Source organism: Chrysochloris asiatica, unplaced genomic scaffold (assembly GCF_000296735.1).
Source record: "Chrysochloris asiatica unplaced genomic scaffold, ChrAsi1.0 scaffold00173, whole genome shotgun sequence".
Classification (NCBI taxonomy): Eukaryota; Metazoa; Chordata; class Mammalia; order Afrosoricida; family Chrysochloridae; genus Chrysochloris; species Chrysochloris asiatica.
In genome coordinates, this window is record NW_006408691.1 from 80857 (window position 1) to 106274 (window position 25418).

At 51.3% G+C, this 25418-nt stretch overlaps 2 protein-coding genes across 2 annotated transcripts in view; one reads left to right on the forward strand and one right to left on the reverse strand.

The window, feature by feature from the left end:
- Nucleotides 1–5830, reverse strand: part of SUGP1 (SURP and G patch domain containing 1) — a 19033-nt gene extending 13203 nt beyond the window's left edge. The window contains exons 1-2 of the mRNA XM_006871690.1: nt 5790–5830; nt 3165–3327 (exon numbers count right to left, since the gene is read on the reverse strand). Coding sequence (XP_006871752.1) covers nt 3165–3327; nt 5790–5823 — 197 coding nt within the window. The 5' untranslated portion in view covers nt 5824–5830. The remainder of the gene's footprint in view (nt 1–3164; nt 3328–5789) is intronic.
- A 341-nt stretch (nt 5831–6171) lies between these two features.
- Nucleotides 6172–24780, forward strand: MAU2 (MAU2 sister chromatid cohesion factor). Its single transcript, XM_006871691.1, has 19 exons — nt 6172–6462; nt 13812–13829; nt 14120–14185; nt 14724–14819; nt 15926–16020; nt 17368–17395; nt 17642–17797; nt 18735–18881; nt 18948–19038; nt 19654–19757; nt 19972–20049; nt 20139–20204; nt 21391–21477; nt 22306–22355; nt 22488–22565; nt 22702–22813; nt 24235–24325; nt 24484–24611; nt 24706–24780. Exons 1-19 carry the CDS (start codon nt 6187–6189, stop codon nt 24778–24780), a joined length of 1842 nt encoding a protein of 613 aa, XP_006871753.1. The 5' UTR covers nt 6172–6186.
- Nucleotides 24781–25418: the final 638 nt, after the last annotated feature.

Consider the following 25418-nt stretch of genomic DNA (forward strand, 5'->3'; position numbering starts at 1 on the left):
GGGATAATAATCAATGTAACGAAACAAGCTATATGAATGGTTGAATGTGAAGCTGATGATGTGCCCTGTAAACTTTCACTCAATCCAAAATAAAAACATTTAATTAAAAAAAAAAAAAGTAAATGGTGTGGTGCTGTGGTTTAATGCGCCAGACTGCAAAGCCGTTTGAATTGCAAGGTCTGTAGCTCAAGCTTACCAGCTGCTCCTTGGAAACCCTATACAGGGTCGCTATGGGTCAGAATCGACTAGTCGGCACTAACAACAACAAAGGTAGGAAGGCAATAAGTGAAAAGGGAAGCTGAATCAATGGAAACAGACCAAACAGAATGGAAATAACTAGAATGCTGACACAATGTAAAAATGGTAAACAATGACATGGAACAATCTGTATGAAAATAGAGGGAAACCTTGCTTACTGAAAGCAAAGAGGGCTTAAAATACTGATGAAGATCAAAGACCACAGCCTTTGGTATGGGTTGCCCCTCAGTGTAAAGAAAATAAAAATCCTCACCTCCAGATCAATAAACAACATCAGAGTAAACAGAGAAAAAATTGAAGTTGTCAAAGACTTCATTTCGCTTGGATCCAACCATCAACACTCATGGAAGTGGTAGTCAAGAAATCAAATGATGTATTACATTAGGCAAATCTTCTGCAGAAGACCTTTTAAGTGTTCAAGGGCAAAGATGTCAGTTTGAGGACTAAGGTGTGCTTGACCCAAATGATGATATTTTCAGTAGCCTCATATGCATGTGAATGTTGGATGTTGGATGATGAATAAGACAGTAGAAGAATCGATACATTTGAGTTCTGGTGGTGGAGGAGAATATTGGGGGTACCACGGACTGCTAAAAGAACCAACAAGTTTGTGTTGGAAGAAGTACAGCCAGAATGTTCCTTAGAAGCCAGGACAGCCAGACTTCATCTCTCATATTATTTTGGACGTGTTTTAAAGAAGCGCCAGTTTCTGGAGAAAGACATTATGCTTAGTAGAAAGCGAAAAAGAGGAAGACCCCCCCCACACACACACACAACAAGATGGACTGCCACAGTCACAGCAGCAATGGAGTCAAGCCTAGCAACAACTGTGAGATTGGCATTGTTTTGTTCTGTTGTGCATAAGGTCACTATGAGTTGGTAATGACTTGACAGCACCTAAAAACAATTTGCTGTGTAAATTTTCATGTAAAGCACACACACAAAACCACAATGTGATGCATCTACACAATGGAATATTACTCAACCCTAAAAAGGAGTGAAAGGAACTCTGGTGGCACAATAGTTAAGCACTTGGCTGCTAACTGAAAAGTTAGTGATTTCAACCCACACAGTGGCGAAGAAAAGACCTGGCAATCTGCTTCCATAAAGATTACAGCCTAGGAAACCCCACAGAGCAGTTTCTCTATCATATGGGGTTGCAATGAGTCAGAATTAACTTAGTGGCACCCAACTACAAAAAGGAATGAAGAACTGTTATGATACAACGTGAATGAAAATCCAAAAGGTTATGGTGAGCAAGGAAAGCCAGGCCCAAGAAGACAAATATTACATCACATTTATACAAACTGTCTAGAACAGGCAAATTCACAAAGACAGAAAGTAAATTTGGGGTCACCATAGGCTAGAGGATGGAAATAGTGAGTGACTACTCATGGGTTCAGGGTTTCCATTTGGGATGATGAGTGTTTTGGACCTGGACAAGGACAATGATGGGACTACATTAAATGCTACTGATTTTATGGCATGTGAATGATATCCCAAAATAAACCAACAAATAAAAACTTAAAATTAGGGAAACTGTTTTTCTTTCAACAAGCAGAGAAAATAGTGCAACTGATCACACCTTCATGAAACAAAGTAAGGTAAAAAGAAGAGAAGGAAATGCATCAAAATGGTTTGGTTGGGGTGACTAAAATGTGTTTTATTTTGTCAGCTCTAAGTCCTAGTATTTGATGTCCCTTGCTTTCGCCAAACCACGTGGATCAGGTACTTGCCCACTTGTCCCTTCCAGTCCCTGACCCTGGTACTATGATGTGGTGCCTTGGCTGAGACCTCTGGAAGTCCTTTTTGGAGGAGACCCTATTGGGTTTACCCATTTTGATGCAAGTCTTTCCAGAACCCCATGAGAGAGCTCTAGAGCCCACTTCAACTGGCCACTCGACCTAGCATTCCCAAGTACCTGAATGTCGGGCTATGCTGGCTTAGGTACCGACAAAGAAGGTGGGGTAGGATAGCTGGGGAGTGTTCATATATCCTACACATCAGGCCCAAGTAAGGAGTGAGCTCTCTGATGATCCAGCTCTTGCCTGGATCCTTGCACTCGTCAACCTGGACACATTCACATCCTCCAGTACGCAGTGGCACTCAGAACATGCGGGGGCGATTGCATGAGCGATTCCTGCCTCGCTCTCCCCATCCTGCCCTCTCCACCAGCTCCTCCAGAGCTTCACAACACAGAGCACCATCTTTGGCCCAAGGGTGCCTCACTTTATCTCCCAGCAACTCCAAGGTAGGGGCTCAAACCCCCCTTTACTAGCAGGTTGTAAACCCCATAAGGGCAGGGTTGCTGTTGTTAAATGCTGTTGAGTAGATTCTGACTCATTGTATACAGTTTCCAAGGAGGGCTGGTGGGTTTGAACTGCCGACTTACGGTTAGCAGTGCAATTTTTTATCCTACAGTGTCACACCAGGACTTCATAAAGGCAGGATAGTGGTGGTGGTAGTGGTGGTGTACCATGGAGTCAATTTCCACTCATGACCCTGTATAGGGTTTTTGAGGCTATAAACTTTTATGGGAGCAGAAAGCTTCATCTTTCTTCCATAGAGCCCCAACTGGTAGACTCAAACTGCTGGCCTTGCAGTTTGTAGCTCAACATATAACCTACTACTCTACCAGTACTCCTGTAAGTGCAGGCTAGGGTCTGTATTTTGTCCTTGGCTATGCCCCTAGCTGGCTTACAGTGAGTAACCACTGAGGGAAAGAGTTGGCCTCTGGGATCCTACCTGTCTCCTCTGCTGCAGCCCTAAGCTTCCTTGAAGGGGTGTCCATGCCACTCCTTGATCACCAGGTATAGCTGGTATACGCGGCTACTGACGGTTCTCAATAGCAAAGACCTCTTTCAGCAACCATCTAAGCCCCTGTCCAGGTCCCAAGGAGTACTTACTCTCCAGGCTTTGAGCTGACCACCTGGTTCTGCTTGGCTTTCTGCTCCATCTTGGCTTCGATTTCCCGTTTCTTCTGAGCAATGAGCTCCTCCTGATGAAGGATGTTCATGTTCATTTTTCCGGACTTGGGGGGGGCCACCCCAAACCACCGATTAGCTTTCCCTGGGGAGGGAAGAGAAGTAGGTCAGAAGTCACCTTTACTTCACCTGTATCTTGGTGCCTGCTATGGGCTGGCAGCAACCCCTTCTGGCTGATTCACACATCAGTTCGCATATTCATTCAGGAAGTACTGATTGAGCACTCCACTGCCACTGAGTCAACCCTGATTCATGGCAGACCCACATGTGCCAGAGCAGAACTGGGCTCCACAGGATGTTCAATGGCTGGTTTTTCAGTAGATTGCTAGGTCTTTTTCTCTAGGGTACCTTTGGGTGGACTTGAACTGCCAACCTTACAGTTAGTGTTAACCCTTTGGCACCACATAGGACTCTGAGCAAACACCTAATAGGTACCGGATGAAAATGTCATGCTCTCTGACTGCTGGGACTCACCTCCTCTTAGAGGGACAACAGATTGTAATAGAAAAGTATCTGCAAATCCTGATCAGATTTTTGCTGGAAGCCAAAAATCAAGAACACCAAACTCACTGTTGTCAAGTTGATTCTGACTCCTAAAGACCTAAGTGCATCTGAGTAGAACTAGAACTTCTCTATCAGGTTTTCTTGGCTGTGCTCTTTAGGTGCTTAACTACTAGCCAAAAGGTTGGTGGTATGAACACACCTCAAGGTGCATCAGAAAACATGTATCTGGTGATCTGCTCCTATCACAGCCTTGAATACCCCCTGGACACAGAGTCTCCATGAGTCGGGGTTGACTTGACAGCAACTAAGAACAAACTCTATGAAAGCAGATATCCGAGTCTTTCTTCCACGGTGCAGGTGTGTGGTCCCAAACCTAGGTTGATAGTGAAGTACAAATGACTTGCACCAAAGAGTGTGGGAAAGGGCAACAGAGGAGCTCCTAGACAGCTTAGGGTGACAGAAAATGTCTGCTAAAGTAGGGGCGTTGGCACTGAGACCAGATAAAGACAAGCCAGCCTCGTGGAAATCCAAATGGGTAGCGATGCAGGTAGAGGAAGAAACCTGGTGCATCTGAGCATATGCAACGGGTCCAGTATGGTGAGAAGGGAAGCTGGAGATTGAGGCAGAGGGGATAGGGGAAGAGATGAGCTATGCAAGGGAGCTTGTGTTTTACTCCAAGAACTTTGGGACATGACATGAGGTATTAAACTAAAACATGTCATTGTTCACGGCTGCTGAGATGAACCCCCAACTCATGGTGACCACACGTACAACTCTGTCTCCATGATTAATTGCATGTTGAACTTCGACGATCCGTAGGGTTTTCCTGGGCTGATTCCAGAAATAAGAACTTTCTTCCTAGTCTGTCTCAGTCTGGAAGCTCTGCTGAAACCTGCTCAGCATCATAGCAACATACAAGCCTCCAATGACAGACAGGTGGTGGGTTGTATGAGGAGCACTGTCTGGGACTCAAACTCTGGTCTTCCACACAGGAGGCGAGAATTTTATCACTGAACAAGATCCAACTGGAATTTTAACTTTTAAGATCATGCTGGAAGCTGGCTGGAAAGAGTATAGAGGCAGCAAGGAAACCAAGGAGGACTTCTGAGTGAGCCAATTGTCATCAGACCAGGGTGGTAACCTTGAAGATGATGAAGGCCCCTCAAAAGTTTCCCATCAAACTCAGAGAAAAATCTAAATTCTGAAAGTTGGTATTCAGAGGCTTTTCAAACAGACAAGCCAGTCCTATCCCCAGGGCCTTTGTGCCTGACATCCCACCTGTCCTCCATTTGGGCCTCAGATCTTCCCACAGCTGGCACCTTCTCATCTCCTATGTCTCCTGCTCAGAAGGGCCTTTCCTACTACCCAGTATCACACTCTACCTACCTCCAGTCTCTCACAGCTTCACAATTCTCCCATTGTAAATATTTGGGCATTTGAGCATTTTCTGACATTACAGTAGAAAGTAACCTGCATGAAGGGAGGGACCTGATTTGGTGACTGCTGTACCTGTCACACCCAGCACAGTGCTGGGCACACAATGAGAACAAGCTAATTATTTGCAAAGTGAGAGAATTCCAGTCTGAAGGTTTAGGATTGGGGGAGATACAGGACACAAAGACCCTGGAAAGTGTGTAAGGGGAGTGCTCAAAGCAGTCTGGAGAAGCAGCTTTTCCTGAAATCGGGAAGCCGACCAGTCAGTGGTAGCTGCTATGAAAAAGGGGTTGCAGGACAGCCCAAGTTTGCCGCTCCTCTGAGGAGCAGAGCTCAGAATAGCCGGAAAGATTGCTATTCTGGAAACAGGGCACAAGGCAGCCTGGAGCGGAGGCCTGGATGAAAAGCTCTCGGAAGCCAGGCGGGGGCAGTAGGAGCGTAGGGTCTGGGGTCTCGGGGAACGCGGGAGGCGCAGCAGCCGTCACTTCGGAAGCTGAGGGCTTGGGTTAAAGGGGCGGCGGATCCGGGAAGATCCTACGAAAGGGAGAGGAGATGATACTTGGCTCAGAGGACCGAGGCAGGCGCCTGAGGAGGGACGGGGGCTGTTACCTGCAACATCCCGGTTGTCCATCTTGAGACTCATCCAATCCCACAATGCTCCGGCGCCGTGGCCGGGGGTGGGGGGTGGGGCTGTTATAGCGTGCGTGGCATGATAGGAGATGTAGTCCGCATCGGCCAGTCCCGCATCGCCACTGTGAGGACGTCTAGGATCTTCCTCAACGACAGTAAGCCTTTGTCTGCCGGCATTGTCTGGTCTTAGTCCCGCTGACCAGAGAGCATCGCCTTTTGTCACACCGCATCAGAGCAGCATCTATCCGAAATACAAACTACATATCCTAGAATGCTCTGCCCGGCAGCTCTCGCGATGCCGTGAGCACGCCAGGCCCCGCCCCTCGGGCCTGCTTCCGCCTCCCTGTGGTGGCCGCTTGTTGTTGTGGAGGCCAAAATGGCGGCTCAAGCGGCGGCAGCGGCCCAGGCAGCGGCCGCCCAGGCAGCACAGGCCGAGGCGGCCGAGTCTTGGTACCTGGCGCTCCTGGGCTTCGCCGAGCACTTCCGAACCTCCAGCCCGCCCAAGATCCGCCTCTGTGTACACTGCCTGCAGGCCGTGTTCCCCTTCAAGCCGCCGCAACGCATAGAGGCCCGCACGCACCTGCAGCTCGGCTCAGTGCTCTACCACCACACCAAGAATAGCGAACAGGCGCGCAGCCATCTGGAGAAGGCGGTGAGCGCGGGCCTGGCCGCGAGGGCGGGGCTCGGGGGCCGGGCCGATTGACCGCGCCCCGGGCGGACGGGGGGCTCCGGGTCGCGCCTCAGGGACCTGGAGGCGCAAACCCAGCACGAGCCGCCGGACCCCACTCGCCTTTGCGGGTCCCCGATGCCGCCAGCCTCCCAGTGCGTTCAAGCGCCTCGATCGCACCATCCCCTTTTATTTCCCTTTTCTGATGACTATCTTATATGCGAATTTTTCTCAGGGGTCGCAAGACATTAAGTTTTCAGACTACTCCAAGGTTGTCTCCTGTCAAGAGCGACAGGGTCCCCAAATCGTCAGATTTCTTGAAGGACTCACCCCCATTCCCTCGTTAGCGGCAGTAGGGCCACTCCCCAGACCTTCGGTGGGTTCTGCAACTTCCAGCCTGGGGGGCGCAGCCAGCGCATCATCTGGATGCTGCTTTCTGCTCCAAGTGATTAGGGGTCAGGGAGGGACAAGCCGGGGCTGGAGTGACTGTCCAGATATCCCCTGGGTTATCTGAGGTCTGACACCTCGGGGTGTCTGGAGGGTTTGTGCCCCAGGCAGTGGAGCAAGAGTCCTGCAGTTGGTAGTTTCCTGTCCTAAGATATAATGTTGTCACTGAGCCAGCCACCACTCTTGGCAACCCAATATGTTAAGACCAGAACTACAACTTGGGATTTTCTTGACTTTGGGAATCCACTCCGTGGTACTTAACAACAGCAACAATCTTCCACAAGGCCTGCAGTTCATCCCTACCAGCTGCTCCTCACAAATGCTATGCAGGGTCACTGTGAGTCGGAACCACCTCAACAACAATCATCCCTGGCTCGAACCACCGTCAATCTTTAGGTTAATGCTAATAGTCAAACTCATACTGTTGGTGCTCCCCCAGGGTCCTTTGCAGGCCTATGAGGACTCAGAATCAGGGCATTCAGCAGCATCAGACCCCCTTCATGGTGCTGTCCTACAGACAAGGGAAGGGGGCAGTCTTGCGGCTCCTGCTTTTTCTCTCCCTTCCTCCCTCCAGTCCTTCTTCTTCCTGGGGCAGCGCTTCACCTCATCTTGATTTGTAGGTTCTGCGTGCTTTGATGCTCATGGGAATGTGGCTGTCACTCTTGACAGTCCTTCCATCAGCTTTCAGCTGTGGGGTGGTTCTTCTCACAGCAACGCTGGACTTATCTTGTACCGGTGCCTCTCTTTGCCTCTTCCACTTACCCAGCTTTGGTCTGCATAGAGGAGGGGGGAGGCTTGGTGACTTGAGTTCACGCAGGTTTAAACCTGGACTGAGTCTGGGCACACCTACTGCTGGTAGTATGCTGCCTTTGGGAAGACATGGTTGGAAGGGGACTTTAGTCACTACCTGGCCCAACTTTCTTCAGGAATGGGGAAATTTGTGGGCCCAGAGAGGTAAGGAGTCTTGGTGTGTTAATGCACTGGACTGCAAAGTCAGTTTGAACTGCAAGGTTTATACTTCAAGCTCACCAACCACTCCTGGGAAACCCAATACATGATCACTATGAGTCAGAACTGACTTGATGACACTTAACAACGGACATGTAAAGTAATTCATGCAAAGCCATACCACACATTATTAACTCTACCTGGCCCAACTTAGGCTCAAGGTCTCCAGGTTCTTGCAGATTAGATCACTGAATATGATACCTGTGTTAGTTTTCGTCAATTCAGTTCTGACTCATGATCACCCCTGGTATTTCAGAGAATCTTGCCTCTTCCCTTAGGCTTCTCAAGGCTGTGAGCTTTCAGAAACAGATCACCAGGTCTTTCTTCCCAAACACTTCTGGACGGGTGTAGGAGAGTGCTTCACCATTTGTACCACCCAGTGACACCTGAGGTGGTAGTATGTTGTTGTTAGTTAAATGCTGTCAAGTCAGTTCCTACCCATAGCAACCCTATGTAGAGTTTCTGGGGAGCAACTGGTGAGCTTGAACTTGGTATTCAAACCAGCTTTACAGTCCAGGACATTAACCCACAGCGCCACACCAGGACTCCTAGGTAGTAGTATAAGAACCAGGCCAGAGGGATTGACATGGGAGCTGTTTTTGACTGCAGTTGTGATGATCCACGGAGTCCTGGTGTAGCGCTGTGGGTTAATGCGCCAGACTACAAAGCTGTTTGAACTGCAAGGTCGGTGGTTCAAAGTTTGTTTCGTGCCTCCTTGTGCACCTTGCCTCATTTCTGACCCTGGTTGCAGTTATTCGTGTCATGTCCCAGCCTTCAGCCTTGTCTGGGAGAAGCAGTCCTGCCTCACTTGGCCTTTGGACCCATAATTTAAACCCTATCACTGTGAGGTGCCTACCTCGTTTTTGCCAAACCCAGTGTCTCATGCATCCTAGGAAGCCACATTCTTCTTCATACATACACAGACTCCATGCTGACTTTCCTGCTCAGGTGTCCCATTCTCTGGTGCATTTCCAGCTGGGAATTTCTCCAGATTCCAGCTAAGGTGGAGTTGTCCTCCAGGCAGTTTTCCTTCTTTGTGCTACAGTGTAGGCACGCTTCCTTTAGGCTTTATGCTTTATTAGTAGAATGTTTCCCCCTAAGCCAGGCAGCTGTCAGCCTTTTTCCTTTGCTTTCACAGAGGGGCTAGACAGAGAGTCCTAATATATGTCCTCTCTTCAGAAATGGTTTGCTGCTTTCTGGTTCTTAAGAGTAACTAGCCAAAGTAATTTCAATATTTTTCCAGGGAGCTGACATACAATTTAAAAAAAAAAAAAAGGTAAACAACTCTTGAGGATTTTGAGACTGTTTTCTCTTTGACCATTCTCCTGCTTTTCTTCACTGAACTAATTTTCTCGAACTTGTTAGTTGCTGTCAAGTTGGCTCCTACTTAAGACGATCTCACGCACAGTACAACAAAACACTGCCTGTTCCTGTGCTATTTTCATAAGCCTTAGTATGCTGAACTTCACTGTTGGAGCTACTGTGGATTTTGGGTGCCTTCTAACTTAGGAGACTCACTTTCCGGCACTCTATTAGAGAGTATTCTCTGGTGATCCTTCATTTTCATTGGTTAACTTTCACAAGTAGCTCTCCAGGCTGCTCTTCCACCATTCTACCTGCTTTACTGGTGACAACATCACAGCAGCTTGCAAGCCCCCACAGGACACAGATAGTTGATAGTAACTTACTGATTCTGTAGATTAAATATTTCATTGGTTTACTGAGTATTACATTCAGTATCTTATTAATTTTATTGTCTTTTGCCTCTTCTCTGGGACATCTTGACTTCCCTTGGTCTTTATACTTTCACATCAAATTGGCTTTTTTTTTTTCCTTTCAACTGCTTCAATCTGCCTCTGAGAGCCTCCTGGACCACATTTCCCTGTCACAAAGCCTCCCAACTGCAAGACAGGAAGAAAGAATTGACTGCTGAGTATCCCCTCAGTCAGGGATGAGTTTCTTCTCATTTGAGTTACAGTTGTGGGCGCCCTGGGATCCCATCAGCAGCTTATCCTGGGTTGATGCAGCATTTCTGTGCTATTAACAGTACACATGGGATGCTTACCTAGAGAGCCTTCTAGCTCTGCTGTTGTTTGGACAGCTACCTGGGTGTACTGTCCCAACCTGACTATTCTCAGGTTTCCTGAACCCACAGTTCGTGATGATAAAGGGTTGCAACTAGGTGTTAGGCTTAGTGCTTAACTCTCTTACTTTTGATCTTGTTTCCTCTTGTCCATTGGCCCTGCTAAGCACATCCTCCACCTCAGATTTTCCTGACTTAAAAGTCACCAGGAGGTCACTGCTGCTTTCCTGGGATTCACCATTCACTTCTTTATTCTTTATATAACCCAGACAGCTGTTGGTTGCAGTAGTGCTTCCTCTGCCCTCAGGGTTAGGAGTGGGGCTGCTTTAACTGGTCTTACTTAAACTTGTTGCTTTTAGTTGCCTTTAGTTGGTGCTGGCTCCTGGGGACCCCAGAGTAGAACTGCACCATAGGATTTTCAAGGCTGTGCCTTCTGGAAACAGATTGCCAGGACTTTCTTCCAAGACACTTCTGAGTGGGTTCACACTGCTTAACTATTTGTATCACCAAGGGATTGCTTGGCCACTTCCTAATCCTCCCTCCAGATTTATCCTTAGGGTCTATATGAGTTTTGCAGCAAGTAGCTAAATGCTCCCTTTCCCTTGTTAAGGTCTAAAAAACCATCATGCCACCCCACCAGGCACAGCCAGGGCAGCATCTTTCCTCCTCATGGTCCCTGATGATGTGCCCATCACCAGAGTGTTTTCATGGAGAAGGGTTCCTGCCTCCCCATCTTCTTCACACTTGTTCTCCTAGCCCTTGGAGTCTTGTCCTTTCTGTTTGTGCCTGAGAATTGCTATGGTATCACTGAGACCTTCCTGTTGTGTAGCATGCCTCATCACACACCTGTGAGGTGGCCCATGCCCTGCTTACTGAAGACTCCATATAGTCACTAGCAAGCAAGCCAGAGAGAAGCAGGCAAGTCGTGCCCCCTAAAGACAACTTGTCCACTTAGGCGAGTCCTAACCAGTGCTGTTTCATATGCTTTTTTGTGTGTGTGGCTATAAACCTGATTTTTTAAAATGCCACCTTGGTTTCAAAGGGTCAATAACCTTGAGATACTCTTAACCTGAGCCCAGCAAGCAGACTAGGTCACCTTGGTGTGGTGTGAGAGCCCTGTGGAGACACAGAAGCCTCTGGGGTCATTTCCACTCCTAAGGAGCTGCACCCTATAGGCCATGTGCTGCAGAGTGAAAACCTCAAGAAGTGGCAGCAACCTGGGGCAAAGAGTTCCACGTCCCTTATTTATGTCCCATGTTTATGAGATAGATAAGTTTTCTGAACTGAAAAACTGGGACAGAGAGATTTTTTTTTGACTGGGTTTATCTTGAAGTCTGACAAAGATGCAGACACAAAGCCTCTTGGTGAGTGTGTGACCAGTAGTCCTGGGGAGTTTGGAGGTTGGTCCAACCTGGGATCATCCTGGAGTTATAGGACAACACTGCCTGTGACTCAGGATGTCACCAGCGCTGCCAACCCGGTCAGGAAGCAACGGTCTTTAGGGTCTTACATTTCAGTGGGAGAAGTCTTAGATACGTGGGAGCCTTCACTTCTCAGTGATTCAAGATAAACCCATGCACCTGGCAGGATTGAGGCATTCACCATGAGACATTAATGCCCCCCTTTGTTGGGGTTTGGAGTGGGTCACACATACAAGAGAGGGCCAGTCCCTTTGGTGGTGTAAATTATTATATATGCCTAAGTGTTTTGGAAAAAAAAAAGCTAAAATGAATAGAAAGAAATACTGTTAACTGATGGTACATGGTGGGGATTATAATTATTGTATTGAAACAAGGTATATGATTTGTTGATTATAAAACTGATGATCTGCCCTGTAAACTTTCATTCAATTCACAATAAAAACTTTAAAAAAAAAACAAAACAGCAGGGCAGTCGGAGGTTTGGAAAGTGGATGTCACGGCTGGGAGACATGGAACCCCAGCGCTGCATCTGGGCAAGGTGGGGGGTCAGACTTAGAGCTGCCCAACTTAGATGCCCCACGCCCGAGCCAGGCCCTGTGGTCACACTCTGCATTCTTTGGCACCAGAATATGAGACTTTCTAGAAGGTTAGGCCTTGGGACTCAGGGGAGTCACTCCCAGTCTTGTCTGGAGTCACAAAGGACTTTTCCCTTTCCTGGGGAGTGGAGGCAAGCCAGAAAGTAAGGGGACCACCAGAAACCAGAAAGCTGGTCACTAACAGAGACAACTGTTCAGAAAACACATCCATGGGTCAAGAGAAAGACAGGTCCCACTAATGTCTATAAAGTAGTTGTTGATCTCTCAGAGCCTCAGGAGGAAAAGGAATAGAAAGTTGTCATGACAGAAGAAATCATCTGGCGCTCTATGGACTCAGGCAGAGCTTCCTAAGGAAGAGGGCACTCTGGCCAGCCCACTGCAGATGGTGGAGCGAGTTCTCTGAGGCCCGCCACCATGGCCATCCTCAGCTCTGTGTGCAGGTCACTGACCTCAGACCTTTGCACGGCTCTATGGGGGTGGTGTTGGCTGCACAGTCCTGTTGTGTCCCTAAATTTGTTTTGACATCAGCCATACAACTGGCCCCATAGTGTCCCCAGGCCTGGCTCTGCAAGCCATGGGTGAGTGGGTTGGTACAGCCCATCTTTTCCCTGTGCTGGGCTCAGCTGGTAGTTTCAAACTGCTGACCTGAAGGTTCGCAGCCCGATTCGTAACCACTGCCCTACTAGGCCCCCTTATTTCCTCTTGTGGCCACAGCCCCCACAGGGAAGCAGCTCCTGGCTCCTCCTCTCTCCTGTGCATTTGCCTGCTACAGTTGCTTGAACTTAGCTTCTCACCTGGCCCTAGCCCACTCCACCCCCAGGGAGGCTGGGCAGACTGACCCACAGCCAGAGGTGCAAGCCATTGGTGATACCTACCCATCAGCCTCCTGGTGTCACCCCCCCCAGTTCCTTCTCTTTTCCCATAGAGCCAACACATACACTGTTCCCCATGCGCCCCTCAGGTGCTCCTGAGGTTGGTGCTTTCCTTTTACACTGTATCCACCTCAAGCAATGCCCAGGGTTCTTGTTGGGTGACACATTGTAACCGTGGAATAGGTGAGGCACAGGGCCTGAGGGATCACACTGTAGTATGTACATGCATAGGACTCTCTGGTGCATATGACCCTCAAGTGGAATGCAAGTCATCCAGAGAAAGGGCACAGGGAACAGAAGCCTTGGTTTCCCCACTACCCTCTCCACTACAGGGCCTTCCCTCAGGACCCTGCCCACAATGCTGCCACAGGCAACTCCTCCCTCTCTTTCCCAGGCCTCAGACCCTAATAGGTGCCAGCACACTGTCCCAGCTATTACAAGTTGCTTTTACGTGGTAAGGAGGGCCTGTCTCCTCTACCATGTTGTGACCCTGGGCAGCCCCTAGCCCACACTTAGAGAATAAAAGAGCAGGGGCTGGGTAAGCCCTACCTCCAAGGTCCTTCGCATCTGGAGATGTCTCAGACTAGGATCTCTACTGGCCCCTTGCTCAGGTAACAGCCTCAGCAGGCAAGGGCTGGGTGCCTAGTGGACAGGAACTCCCCTTCCAACCATCGGCCCCTCCTCTGCTGTCAGGGAGCAGGTGTACCTCCCCTGATGTTCCCCAATAGTCTGTACCTTCCATTCCAGTCCCTGTTTGGGAAGGAAACACCCTCATCGGAAGAGCCAACACCTTTGCCTCTTTGGAGTGCTTGGCTGCCTCTGGTGGTAGCAAAGCCTGTGTCTACCCCAGAGTGGAGCCAGGCCAGCAGCTTGACTAAAAACTAATCCTTTTTTCTTTCTTTTTCAGTGGTTGATATCACAGCAAGTATCCTTTTCTGATTTGGATACAAAAACATGTTTTATTCCTGGGCCCACCAAACAGCTGGTATTGTGCACTGTATGTTTGGCCTCACCCACTGGGCCACCCAGAGCATCCCGGCCCACCAGAGGCTGCCCATCAAAACCATCTGTGTCCTGGCAGTTAGCTCAGTTTGTGGCTGTCTCAAGCCCAGAACACTGATGTACATTTGTATTGAATTGCAAGGCCCCAGCAATGCAGGGGGCCCGGAGCTGCACCCTCTGTGTATCTTTCATTTCCTTAACCAGATCTCACAGGTCCCACAGTTTGAGGATGTCAAGTTTGAAGCAGCGAGTCTCTTGTCTGAATTGTACTGTCAGGAGGTAAGACAGCCATAAGGTTTCTAGAAGCAAAGCACCTATTGTCCCTGCTAGGAAAGTCCCAACAGCCTGCCAGAGCTCTTGAACATTTTAAGACCTCGGGTTACTTCCCTACTCTCTACCCCTCATACTAAGGAGTGGGGCGCTCTCTCTGCTGAAGTTCATAGCCCAAAGGCTACTTACTTCCTGCATGAGCTCATGTAATCCATCTTCCCACCCTGGTTCCTGATTTCCATTTTAACTGAAAGTCACCTCCAAATGAGAGCTGGATGACTAGGGCTGGGAGAGGTGAGTGATTTCATGCTCCTGGCCAGTGCAGATGGAGAACAATGGGAACTGTCACCTGATTGGAATGTCTGGGATTTTGAATTTAAGTCAGTGAAGTTGATTAGGAGTTATTTAAAAACTGATACAAAAACCTCCCAGCCAACAAGTCCAAAACATACCTCTCTCATTTGATGAAGCAACAGCCCAGTAGTGAGTGTGCAAGGGGACCCAATTGACCTGCTACTTGTTTCCTCCCCAAACTGCAATCTTTCAGAATTCTGTGGATGCAGCAAAGCCCCTCCTGCGGAAAGCGATCCAGATCTCACAGCAGACACCATACTGGCACTGCCGCCTGCTCTTCCAGCTCGCTGTAAGTGCCAGATCAGCATGTGTGTGGGGGCTGGGCGAAGGGCAGGACCAGGCTGGGTCTGAGGACAGAGCCTTTAGCTTCCATTCTTGGACACAAGAGCTCATGGCAATTAGGACTGCCCGAGGGTGACAGTCCTGAGGATGCTGGGGTCATCACCCCACTCCATGGGACCTGGGCTCATTATGCTGTTGGTATCTTCTTCAGAGCTAAGTGAGTTAGAGACTCCCAGATCCTTATACGTAGGGGCTGAGGTGGGCCTCTGGGGCTGCCAAAAGGGGGCTGGTAACCAAGGAAGAAAGTCATGTGCACGAAGTGAGGGATAGGATAGCCTATTCTGGCTCTGCTGCACTGCTGTGGTCTCCTTGGGTGCCCCTTCCTGGTGCCTTGCAGTCTCTCTGTCATCCCCACTGAAGCCCTCAGGCCCTTCTACTCCCAACCCATCTGACCCTCCATAACAGCCTTGACATCAGCCTGTCATCTCAGTGAGTGGACCCTGGGCTAAGAAGGCCCTCCCAGGAGACTTTCCCCTGCTGAATCTGGCTCCCCGGGTTCTGCTAGGCTCCCAGGACTGTTCTGCACCAAGTCTTGCCTTGACCTTGGTGATGTCTGGGTCTGCCCTGGGTCTGTGCCTACACCACCTCACCTGATTTTCACACTCACCTGTGTCCCAAGTGCAAAGGGCCCTAGGCAACAGGGTAAATTGCCTGCTGAAGGCTATTGTGTTAGTGAGTACTGAGGGAACACTAAGCACGTGGCCACAGGCTGCCCATCCTGTCCATCTCTGTTCCACCGCGCCCTCAGCCGGGAAGGGTGACACTGAGCCCACCTGCTCTTCCAACTTCAGGGGGTGACAGGCTCCCTGGCTGACTGAGTGGGGCCTGTGTGCAGTAGTCACTAACTGTGCCATTGTCTGGAGTGCTAGCGAACACTGTAGGCAAACAGTTCTGGGTCCAAAACACTTAAGACTGGGACTTAGGGTAATATAGCTCAGAGCTAACATTGGGGATATGCTGAAATGGAAGGGGATCCAGTTTCTTGCCGTCCGAGTGGTCCACTTGTATGAAGCAGAGTCCCTAGAAGCCAAGGTCCCTGCCCTTTCCTTTCAGCAACTGCACACGCTGGAGAAGGACCTGGTGTCGGCCTGTGACCTGCTGGGTGTGGGGGCCGAGTACGCCCGTGTGGTAGGATCTGAGTACACACGGTATGTGCCCCTCACTTTTCCTTCTCACTCCTAGAAGAAAGACAGCTGGCATTTCAGCGTGAGGAGATGAGAGACATGCAGACAGACATTGAAAGAAGCCTTCCACCTATAAATTCTTGAGTACACGAGTGTGACATGGGTTCTGAGGGTGAGGGCTAGCTGGTGGTGTGCTCCATGTGCTGAGACCTGAGTCACACATTACCAGCATCTCTATACAGAAAAGTGTGCTCTGCCACCCTAGGGTGTCCTCCCTGGTGGCTTTGTCAGCATTTGTAAGTGACCTCAGGGGACTGCTCAGGGGATACCCCAGGACTTTCTTTCACATGCAGAGTAGGGGGAAAAGGAGTGTTTTTATTGTGCACACAACTGCTTAGCCTGTCTGGAAGCTGGTGGCTGGGTAAAGGGGAAGGGCCTGGCTTGGAGGCAGGCAGGTGTGCACACTCTGCCTAGTTTTTTCCCAATACCAAAGTCCTCAGAGATTGCTGGCTTAAGAGGTGCTGCCTTTATTCTGTGTGTGGTGGGGGTCTGTGTACAAGGGCTCTCTGTAAGTAAAGGTGTGGTAGAGACTTTCTGGGGCTCATGAGCCACTCACCTGAGTGAGGGCCCCTGGAACTGGCCTATCAGTGGCACAGGTAACACGTCTCCTTATTCCTCCCAAGCAGCCCTTGATAACTTGAGCCCTGAGCTTCAGGACATGTAGGGTGGTGGGGGACAAGTGAGGAGGGCACTTTTTCGTTCTCTGCAAGCTACTGTTCATGTAATGGAGGGGAGAGGCCCTGCATAGCAGCCCTGGGAGGAGGGTATCAGGGAGGTGCAACCACTTGCCCAGGGATGCACAGTGGCCCACACACTTGTCATTACATCAAGGGGCTGAGAGCTGGGATGAGTAAGATGGGGACCTTCTTGCAGCATGACTGCCCACACCGGGAAACTATTGAGGTGGTTCGTGAGGGCAGGGCTGCCTGGGTCCTACTCCTGTTGTTTCCAGAACTAATGTGATTTTGTGGCCACATGGAAAGTGCAAAGAGCATTAAAAGAGACAACAGAAGTCATCCCTTAGTTCCCAGAAAACCCTGAGTGGGACCCAGACACAGTCACGGCCAGAAAGGGAGGCACAGGGGGTTGCAGTGGAGCAATGAAGTAGCCCAAGGGGAGAGTCTAACTATTCAAAGAAAGACAATAAAGATAAACAGGACAAAACTCAGAAGTCCTGTAGACAACACCAGCCTTCTCAGTGCATGGTGGGATCTGCTATCACTCATGTAAAGTTCCTGTACACTTCAGGAGGCACAGTGGTCCTGGGAGACAGTATCCTCCTTGGGCCTAACTCCCATCTCTCTCTTTCAGGGCGCTGTTCCTGCTTAGCAAAGGGATGGTAAGTGTGTCTGGGTGTGGCTAATGCAGTGGGGGTGAGGGCAAGGGCCCTGTGCTCCATCCAGGTTCAGAATTGAAGTTCCGCTTGTAGGGGCTGGCTGTGCAGGGGAAGGAGTGGGGCTTGGAGTCCTCAGGCCTGCTTCTGTCAGGTTTTGCCCTCTTCAAGCCATGATTTGGGCGCTCCTCTCTGAGCCCCACCTGTGCTGTGGTGGCACGGGGCCCCAGGATATGTGCATTCCAATCCCAGCTGCTTCTGATGGAGCGGAAGCTGCAGGAGGTCCACCCACTGCTGACGCTGTGCGGGCAGATTGTTGAGAACTGGCAAGGGAACCCCATCCAAAAGGAGTCACTTCGTGTCTTCTTCCTGGTGCTGCAAGTGACCCACTACCTGGACGCAGGACAGGTGCGTGCTGCCTTGAGTATGGGGGTGGGGTGCTCCATGGTTGCTGTCCTCTCTATCCTGGGCCACTCTGGTTGTCACAGGCAGAACTGTTTTCCAGGCTCAGTCTTGTGTACTCTGTTGCCTGTCCACATCTTTCTGGTGACAACTCTGGATACAGACCAGGTTCTAGTATGAACAGTGTGCCTGCATCCAACCCATCATCCCCTCTGTGGTTGCTAAGCTGCACAATTTTAGCACCCTGACCTCATGAGGGACTGCCCCACCTTCTGCAGGGTCCCCCATCTGTGGGCCAGCCACATGCATGGCCCTTCCCAGGGACCCATGCTATGGAATATAGGACCTTAGTCAAGGCCTCTCATCATAAGAATTCAGTCTGCATGAACCTCGTCGCCTACCAGAATCTCAGCTTAGAAGCCTTTTCCTGCCCCTGAGGCGAACCCCCAGCTCCTGGCCAAGACCCACATCGGCTCTGTGGGAATGCTTCTGTATCATGCAGGCTTGTTCCTGCCAGGCTGACCCACCAGGAACCAGGGGTTAATCTGGAGGTAGGACATAGTCCTGTCCCCAAGAGCAAGGGTGGGGAGCTCCTCCTAGGCAGAGGAAATGGGGAGCTAGGAAGGAATGGCAGAGAGGCTGGATAAGCCCCTATATCAGGGGTAGGGAACATCATTTGATCTGACCCTGCCAAGACCACTGCAGTTCTAATCATCACCTTAGGGGTGAGTTAATTAAATGTTTGACCAAATATAATAGACTAATTACTAAATTGATAATTTTGTATGGCCCGTGAATGACGTTATAAATTTTGTCAGAAAAAGGTTCCCCACCCCTGCCCTACTTGAAGGCTGAGCTCTTGAGAAACTCTGGGCCGGGTCCTTCAGGTATGTGCATCTCAGGTACGGACTGTTGGACTGAGGTGTGCCCCACCCCTGCTCAGGTGAAGAGTGTGAAGCCATGCCTAAAGCAGCTGCAGCAGTGTATCCAGACCATCTCCACACTGCACGATGACGAGATCTTGCCCAGCAACCCCGCTGACCTCTTCCACTGGCTGCCCAAGGAGCACATGTGCGTGCTCGTCTACCTGGTGAGTGCCGCCCAGCCTGCGGGCACAGGTGCTTGGGCCCCCATGACGCCCCTGCTCTTGTCGCAGGTGACGGTGATGCACTCCATGCAAGCTGGCTACCTGGAGAAGGCACAGAAGTACACGGACAAAGCCCTCATGCAGCTAGAGAAGCTCAAGAGTGAGTCCGCAGCATAAGGTGCCCTGGAGGTGGTGTGGCTGCTCGGCAGAGTGAGGGTCTAGAGTAGGCAGCTGTCATTTCACTTTGTATTGCTGGCTTGGTGACATTGGTGGGGTCTAGGCCCCAGGCCAGGGTCTCTGGGTGTTGGGGGCTCTTGTGGACTTCACAGTGCTGTAACTCCATCCTGTGGAGCCTGAGGAGCCATGCTGCCATGGGGACCTGGGAACAGTGGGCGCCAGTCTCCTGTAAGCATGCTGGGAAATGCTCATCCCACACACTGGGAAAAGGAAGTCCTCAACTCTCTAGTGAGTGCCCTGTCATGTTTCAGCACTGCACACCAAGAGTCTGAGGCCTTCCTAGAGTCTCTCTTACTCTCTCAGACCTTGAGTTCTGGGAGGGACGGACGGACGGAGGGGAGAAACAGGGCTGTAGTTTCTCCTTGGGGGAAATTGTCCTGGAGCCTGTGTCAGGAGAGGAATGGTGATAACAGGCAGGATATGCTCAGGGTGTCCAAGCCTTATGGGAAGCCCACCGGCCCCCATGCCCTGTGATTACCCCCAAGCCTTTATGTGCGCCCCATGCTCACCTCTTAACCTACCCAACTCCTCTCTCCAGTGCTTGACTGCAGCCCTATCCTGTCCTCCTTCCAAGTGATCCTGCTGGAGCATATCATCATGTGCCGCCTCGTCACGGGGCACAAGGCCACCGCTTTGCAGGAGGTGGGTCAGGGGAGATGAAGGGGGTCTGGGCCTCAGGGCACCACTTCTCCATGGGCACATCAACGGAAGATTCTGACCAAGAGTGATGAGCTTGTGCTTAGAATTTGCAAGCTCAGGGTGGAGTGGGAGGGGGGCGGGTGTTTATGAGCAGGTGATTACAGAAAGGGCCAACCCCTGTGACACCACTGTCCCCCCCTTTGTCACCTCCCCCCAGATCTCCCAGGTCTGCCAATTATGTCAGCAGTCTCCACGACTTTTCTCCAACCATGCAGCACAGCTGCATACGCTGCTGGTGAGTATGGCTGCACACACCACCTCAGAGAGATCTAAAACATCCAAGGCTGCATTCTGACCTGCAACTCCCTCTCCCCCCTCTTTCAGGGTCTGTACTGCGTCTCAGTGAATTGCATGGACAATGCGGAGGCCCAATTTACCACAGCCCTGAGGGTAAGGGACAGGTACAGAGGACAGCAGTAATGGTGCTGGGGTTGTCCACACCAACTGCCTCCAGGAGTTCAAGTTAATGTTGGTTGTAGCAGAAACGCACCTTTCTTCTGGGACTTTTTTGTGCTGGGACCTGTGCTGGGTCTGTATGCACCATTGACAGCTCCAAGTTCTTTTCCTCTGGGATGGGGTTTGGGCATGCTGGGGTTGACACCAGCACTCAAGGGGCTGTGGTAGAAGACACGATCACAGAATCTGGTTTGGAGGGCCCCAGAGCTTCCTGCTAAGCCCCTAACCTACCAGCTGGCATGGGCCATTGCTCAACTGTTGGCCTTGGTCCTTTGAATGGGCTTGGGGGATCTGTCCAAAGCTGTCCAATGGCGAGGGCTGGCACTGGGGCTTCGGCTGGTCTGCCTGACCATGCACCAGCCCTATATAACCACCCTTAAAGCCCTCCTCCCCTCGTGTGACTGAGCTGTCATTTGAGGTGTTGTCTGCTATATGTTCTGACCTTTGGATGAAGTTTCTGGGCCCATCAAGCGGCCAGGCCATTTGCCTGCTTTGTATCTTAGAGTCCCTTCACTCATGATCTTCATTAGGTGCTGCCATTCCCACCACTCCCAGGGCAGGGTGGGGTTCTTCAGGTCCTGTAATGGTAACACAAGCCCCCTCCAGCTCCTCCTTTTGTGCTTACCTACCTGGTGAGTTTGCACCAGTTGCCTTGGCCAAACCAAGACCCTGCAAGCCCTGCTCTGTCCTCAGCTCCTAGGCTGGGTTGACTGTTCTTCCCCTCCAGTCTCTGGTGGGTTTGTACCATGTGCCGTGGCCATGACTTCAGCTCCTGACCATTCCCTGCCCTCCTCTCTCTGTTCCTGCAAGTATCTGTGACTGCTCTTATTACACTGTCCTCCTCCACCAAGATCCCCTGGGACCCCTGGCCAGCTCCCCAAGACCACAGACAGATCATGAAAGCCAGCACCTCTCCAGCTCAGTCAGGTGGTGGTGCATCCTAAGCAGAGCTTCTGGAGAGCAGGTCCTGGTGGGAGTTAGTCCACTGGTTTCTCAGTGTCTTTGGTGGCTTTGTGATGAGATGTTAGTGCTGTGTTGTGGTGGGTTGAGAGGCTTGTCTGCAAAGGATAGAAGCTTGTTATCTGTAGCATGACCAGCCTGACACTACCTCTCCCTCCAGCTCACCAACCACCAGGAGCTGTGGGCCTTCATTGTCACCAACCTGGCGAGTGTGTACATCCGGGAAGGAAACAGACACCAAGAGGTAGTAGGTGACATGCTTTGTGTTTGCTGCCTCTCGACCTCCTATGTAGGCTGTCCCGGTGCAACAGAATCAGCCAGGCCCAGGCGCTGAACATGAGGGCAGCCTCCAGGCAGGAGGAGCCCCACCGAAAACAGTAGCATGTCTGCCCAGGACTGCTCTTGCACTTTGGGGAGTTGGCTAGGCCGCAGGGTTGAAGTACTCAGGACAGGGAACACCCTGGGTGTAGGGTGGACAATGGCCATAATGCCCTGTCCCAGGGGAGGGAAACTCCAGAGTCCCTCTTCCCAAGCTGCATGCACTCACACAAGATTTTGCACCAACACCGGCTTGTGTCCCCTCTTACCCTGGAGTTCCTTCTCCAACCCTAGGGTCCTGGTCCAGCCCTGTACTCTCCTCCATTCAACTCTGGGGTCTCCACTTTAATCTGGTGCCCCCACTCAAGTCCTGGGGTTCCTTCTCCAGAGCACCCACATGAGACCTCCTACCATCTCTGGACCTCACTCTGTGCCTGACTCTCTTGTCTGCTGACCAAGTGGCCACTCTTTACAGGCCCCCTCTTGAACGTATCATCGCTTTCATCCCCCCAGCCTCCTATGCAACAGCCAGAGGGCCCCCAAAGTACCAGTCCAGCCACCTCCATTAGCTTCCCAGGCTGCTTGTCCTCTCCAGAAAGAACCCCAGCCTACAGACCCCAGTACCTTCTCTTTGGACACACACTCCCTGTTCTGGGCTCACCATGGTGACACCACACTACCTGGGAACCTGTCAGGTCCTCGGTGGATCGCACTGTGTTCCGAACCACCATACCCTGACTGACTTTTCCACTTCTAGCTCTACAGTCTGCTGGAGAGGATAAACCCTGACCACAGCTTCCCTGTCAGGTACGCCACAGCCTCATGCCCTCTGCTCCTGGGGCTGAGTGTCCAGGGTACCCCTCCTCCTGGACCTTCAAAGGGGCTATAGTCCTCACCCACCTCCTAAACCAGGTCTGACATTCTTTCCCCTTCCCCCAGCTCCCATTGCCTCCGGGCAGCCGCCTTCTACGTACGTGGACTCTTCTCCTTCTTCCAGGGGCGCTACAATGAGGCCAAGTGAGTGCCATGTGTCCGTGTCCCCCCTAACCACCCTCAGGGCCTCAGACCTTGTCCTACCTGCTAGGAGTTTGGGACCTTGAGGCTGTTGGAGGGGGCAGCCCTGGAGGAGAGTTGGTTTATATCCCATGTGTAGGCGATTCCTGCGGGAAACCCTGAAGATGTCCAACGCAGAGGACCTGAACCGCCTCACAGCCTGTTCCCTGGTGCTGCTGGGCCACATCTTCTACGTATTGGGGAACCATAGGGTAAGGACACTGGGCCATAGTGCGTCCTTGGGGGTCTCCTGTCTTGCTTTAGGGAGCCAGGAACAGGCAGGATTCCAAGTAAGAATAGTGGGACTTCACAGCCCTAGCCCACTTGGCTTTGCACCAGTGCACCTTTTTTTCTACCCCCCATTTATCTCAGCAGAGTCCCGTAATGGGTGGGACCACCTTTCTTCTTTTCAGGTCCGTGTTCTCCCCATTTGGGGTCCATATTGGGCAATCTCAGCACCCTGTATTTCCACCCTCACACCAGAGCCACCTCTGGCTCCCCACTCGTATACCAGCAAATCTTTGGGTGGTCCCACGTCGAAGTCCCTGGTTGGGTGTGCGAGGTCACCTGCTCAGTCTTCCTGCTCCTTCGTGGGCCTTGGTTTGTTAAAGAAAGTGCTTTCTATCTCAAGTAGTGGCACACATGCATTGTAGAAAAATGGAGAACAAATGAGACAATGCCCTCTCTACCTGGTCCCCATGAAGGTGTGAGGGTGGACTCTGTCCTGGGTTCGACAGCCATGTGGTCCTCTTCCTCCTCCTTAGTTTTATCTATCAAACAATAGTGTGTATCCTCACTAAGCCGTGGTTATTGGAAGCTGGGGTTCAGAAGTTGGTTTGAGGCGATCTATATGCCGAGTTTACAAGCTGTGGAGCATAACTGTCAAACTTCTCTCAAGCTTCACTCTGGATCTGTCATTCTTGGGCCAGGGGCAGTAATTGGAGCATCATGGTTGTTGACCAGGAAGCTTGGGTACCTCCGCAGTCTGGGACTTGGAGGGAAACCTGTTCAGGGCCTTGGGATGATGGGGATTGCTGAGAGTTGAGCACTTGACCCCACCCCAAGGGGGCCCTGAGGCACTGAATCAGTCAGTAGTAAGTTCAAAGTTCTTGGCATTTCCACAGCCACAGGGCCTGCAGTGCCTTTACCTAAGAATTGTTGCACATTTGTTGGGTGACCCCATGAGGTGTCCTGATATGGGCCAGAAAGTCCGTTTCATCTTTGTTCCTCTCTCAAACTTGTAGGCTGCCTCCATGTCCCCCAGTGTGCTTGTTGGAAATACAGGTTCTGCTTCTAGCAGCCCTGCTGGCCCCAGAATCCCTTAATCTGCATTCTTATCAAACTTGTGACCAGGACCCAGAGCTCATTTACCTAGAGTCTATATCAGAGGCATGGAGTTCTCCAGACACTCGGGTGCTGTGAAGGGTGCCGCAAGAGCAGGGAGTATGAGTAGCTTTTACTTCCCAAGTGGTTGGGGAGTGCTTTAGTAAGAAGGGCCGTTAGTCTGGGCTCTGAAGTAGCAGAGGACTTTACCAGTGGCAGCAGGAACACACAGACTAGGCTAGGCTTAGTGGCTGGGTCCCAGGTACCTGCTGGTTCAGCCCACTCAGCACCTTGTCACTCTGGGTTCCAGGAGAGTAACAACATGGTGGTTCCTGCCATGCAGCTGGCCAGCAAGATCCCAGACATGTCTGTGCAACTGTGGTCATCAGCCCTGCTCAGAGGTGAGTGCTGTGGCAGCCCTTCCTCCTGGATCTCCCCAGAGTATAGGCCTGCCAGGCAGAGCCCTTGAAGGTAATATATCCAGGGGTGATGTGCTGGGGGTGGGGGGTCCTCTGGGAGTGACCAGCTTAGGGCATGTTTTTGATGGGCCAACATGCAGACCTGAACAAAGCCTGTGGGAATGCCATGGATGCGCACGAGGCCGCCCAGATGCACCAGAACTTCTCGCAGCAGCTACTCCAGGACCACATTGAGGCCTGCAGCCTCCCCGAGCACAACCTCATCACGGTATGGGTGTTGGGAGGCTCTGGAAGCTCCAGGGCCATCTGACTGGGGTGCGGGTGGGGGCCTGCAGGGCCTTACCTGTGCCTCCCTCCCACAGTGGACAGATGGCCCACCCCCTGTGCAGTTCCAGGCCCAGAATGGACCCAACACCAGCCTGGCCAGCCTCCTGTGAGGGTGGTCCTGGGGTGGCCCTGATGAAACCCTGCCGGCCCGGAGCTGCTCTTCCCAGGTGCGGCTTGGCCGCCATCTTCTGCTTGGAGGCCTAGGCCACATGCACCTTGCTTGAAGGATGGATGCTTGCCACACACTCCGAGGCTGTGGTGTGTGTCTCAGGTCGGAGTCACCCTGGGAGTGGACGATGAATGCATTCCCCTTCTCTACATCGGGTCAAGTCCACCAGGAAGTAATGGCTGTGAGGGGCATGGCCCTCTGTGCTGGGTAGTGACCTCTGCTTTGATGGCCCAGGGCTCTTGCAGGTTGTACAAACAGCGTCCAAAGCCACAGTCTAGGCTCAAATTGGAAATCTGGAGGGAAGAAGTGACGAATCATGGAGGGGGGCAGATGCACATCTACTGCCGTGCTCATCCCAGCCCCTTTCCATATCCACCCAATGGCCGTGGCCACTACCCATGGGCCCTCCAAGGATTCTCATTTCCAGACGCTGTCAGCTTCATGTTTGGGGGTATATGTGTATAGATGTGTGTGTGCGTGTGTGCGTATGTGTGTGTGAGAGTGTGAGTGTACGAGCATGTGGGCTAGGGACATGGAGCTGGAACAGGGCTTCTGCCTGGAATGAGAAGCCTTTCTTCC

What these genes read in the sequence shown, in the direction of transcription:
- MAU2 (XM_006871691.1), top strand. Translation starts at nt 6,187, where the DNA reads ATGGCGGCTCAAGCGGCGGCAGCGGCCCAGGCAGCGGCCGCCCAGGCA. An exon ending in CACAGCTGCATACGCTGCTG is followed by an intron (nt 20,050 to 20,138) that starts GTGAGTATGGCT and finishes CCCCTCTTTCAG; the next exon opens with GGTCTGTACTGCGTCTCAGT. An exon ending in GTCATCAGCCCTGCTCAGAG is followed by an intron (nt 24,326 to 24,483) that starts GTGAGTGCTGTG and finishes GCCAACATGCAG; the next exon opens with ACCTGAACAAAGCCTGTGGG.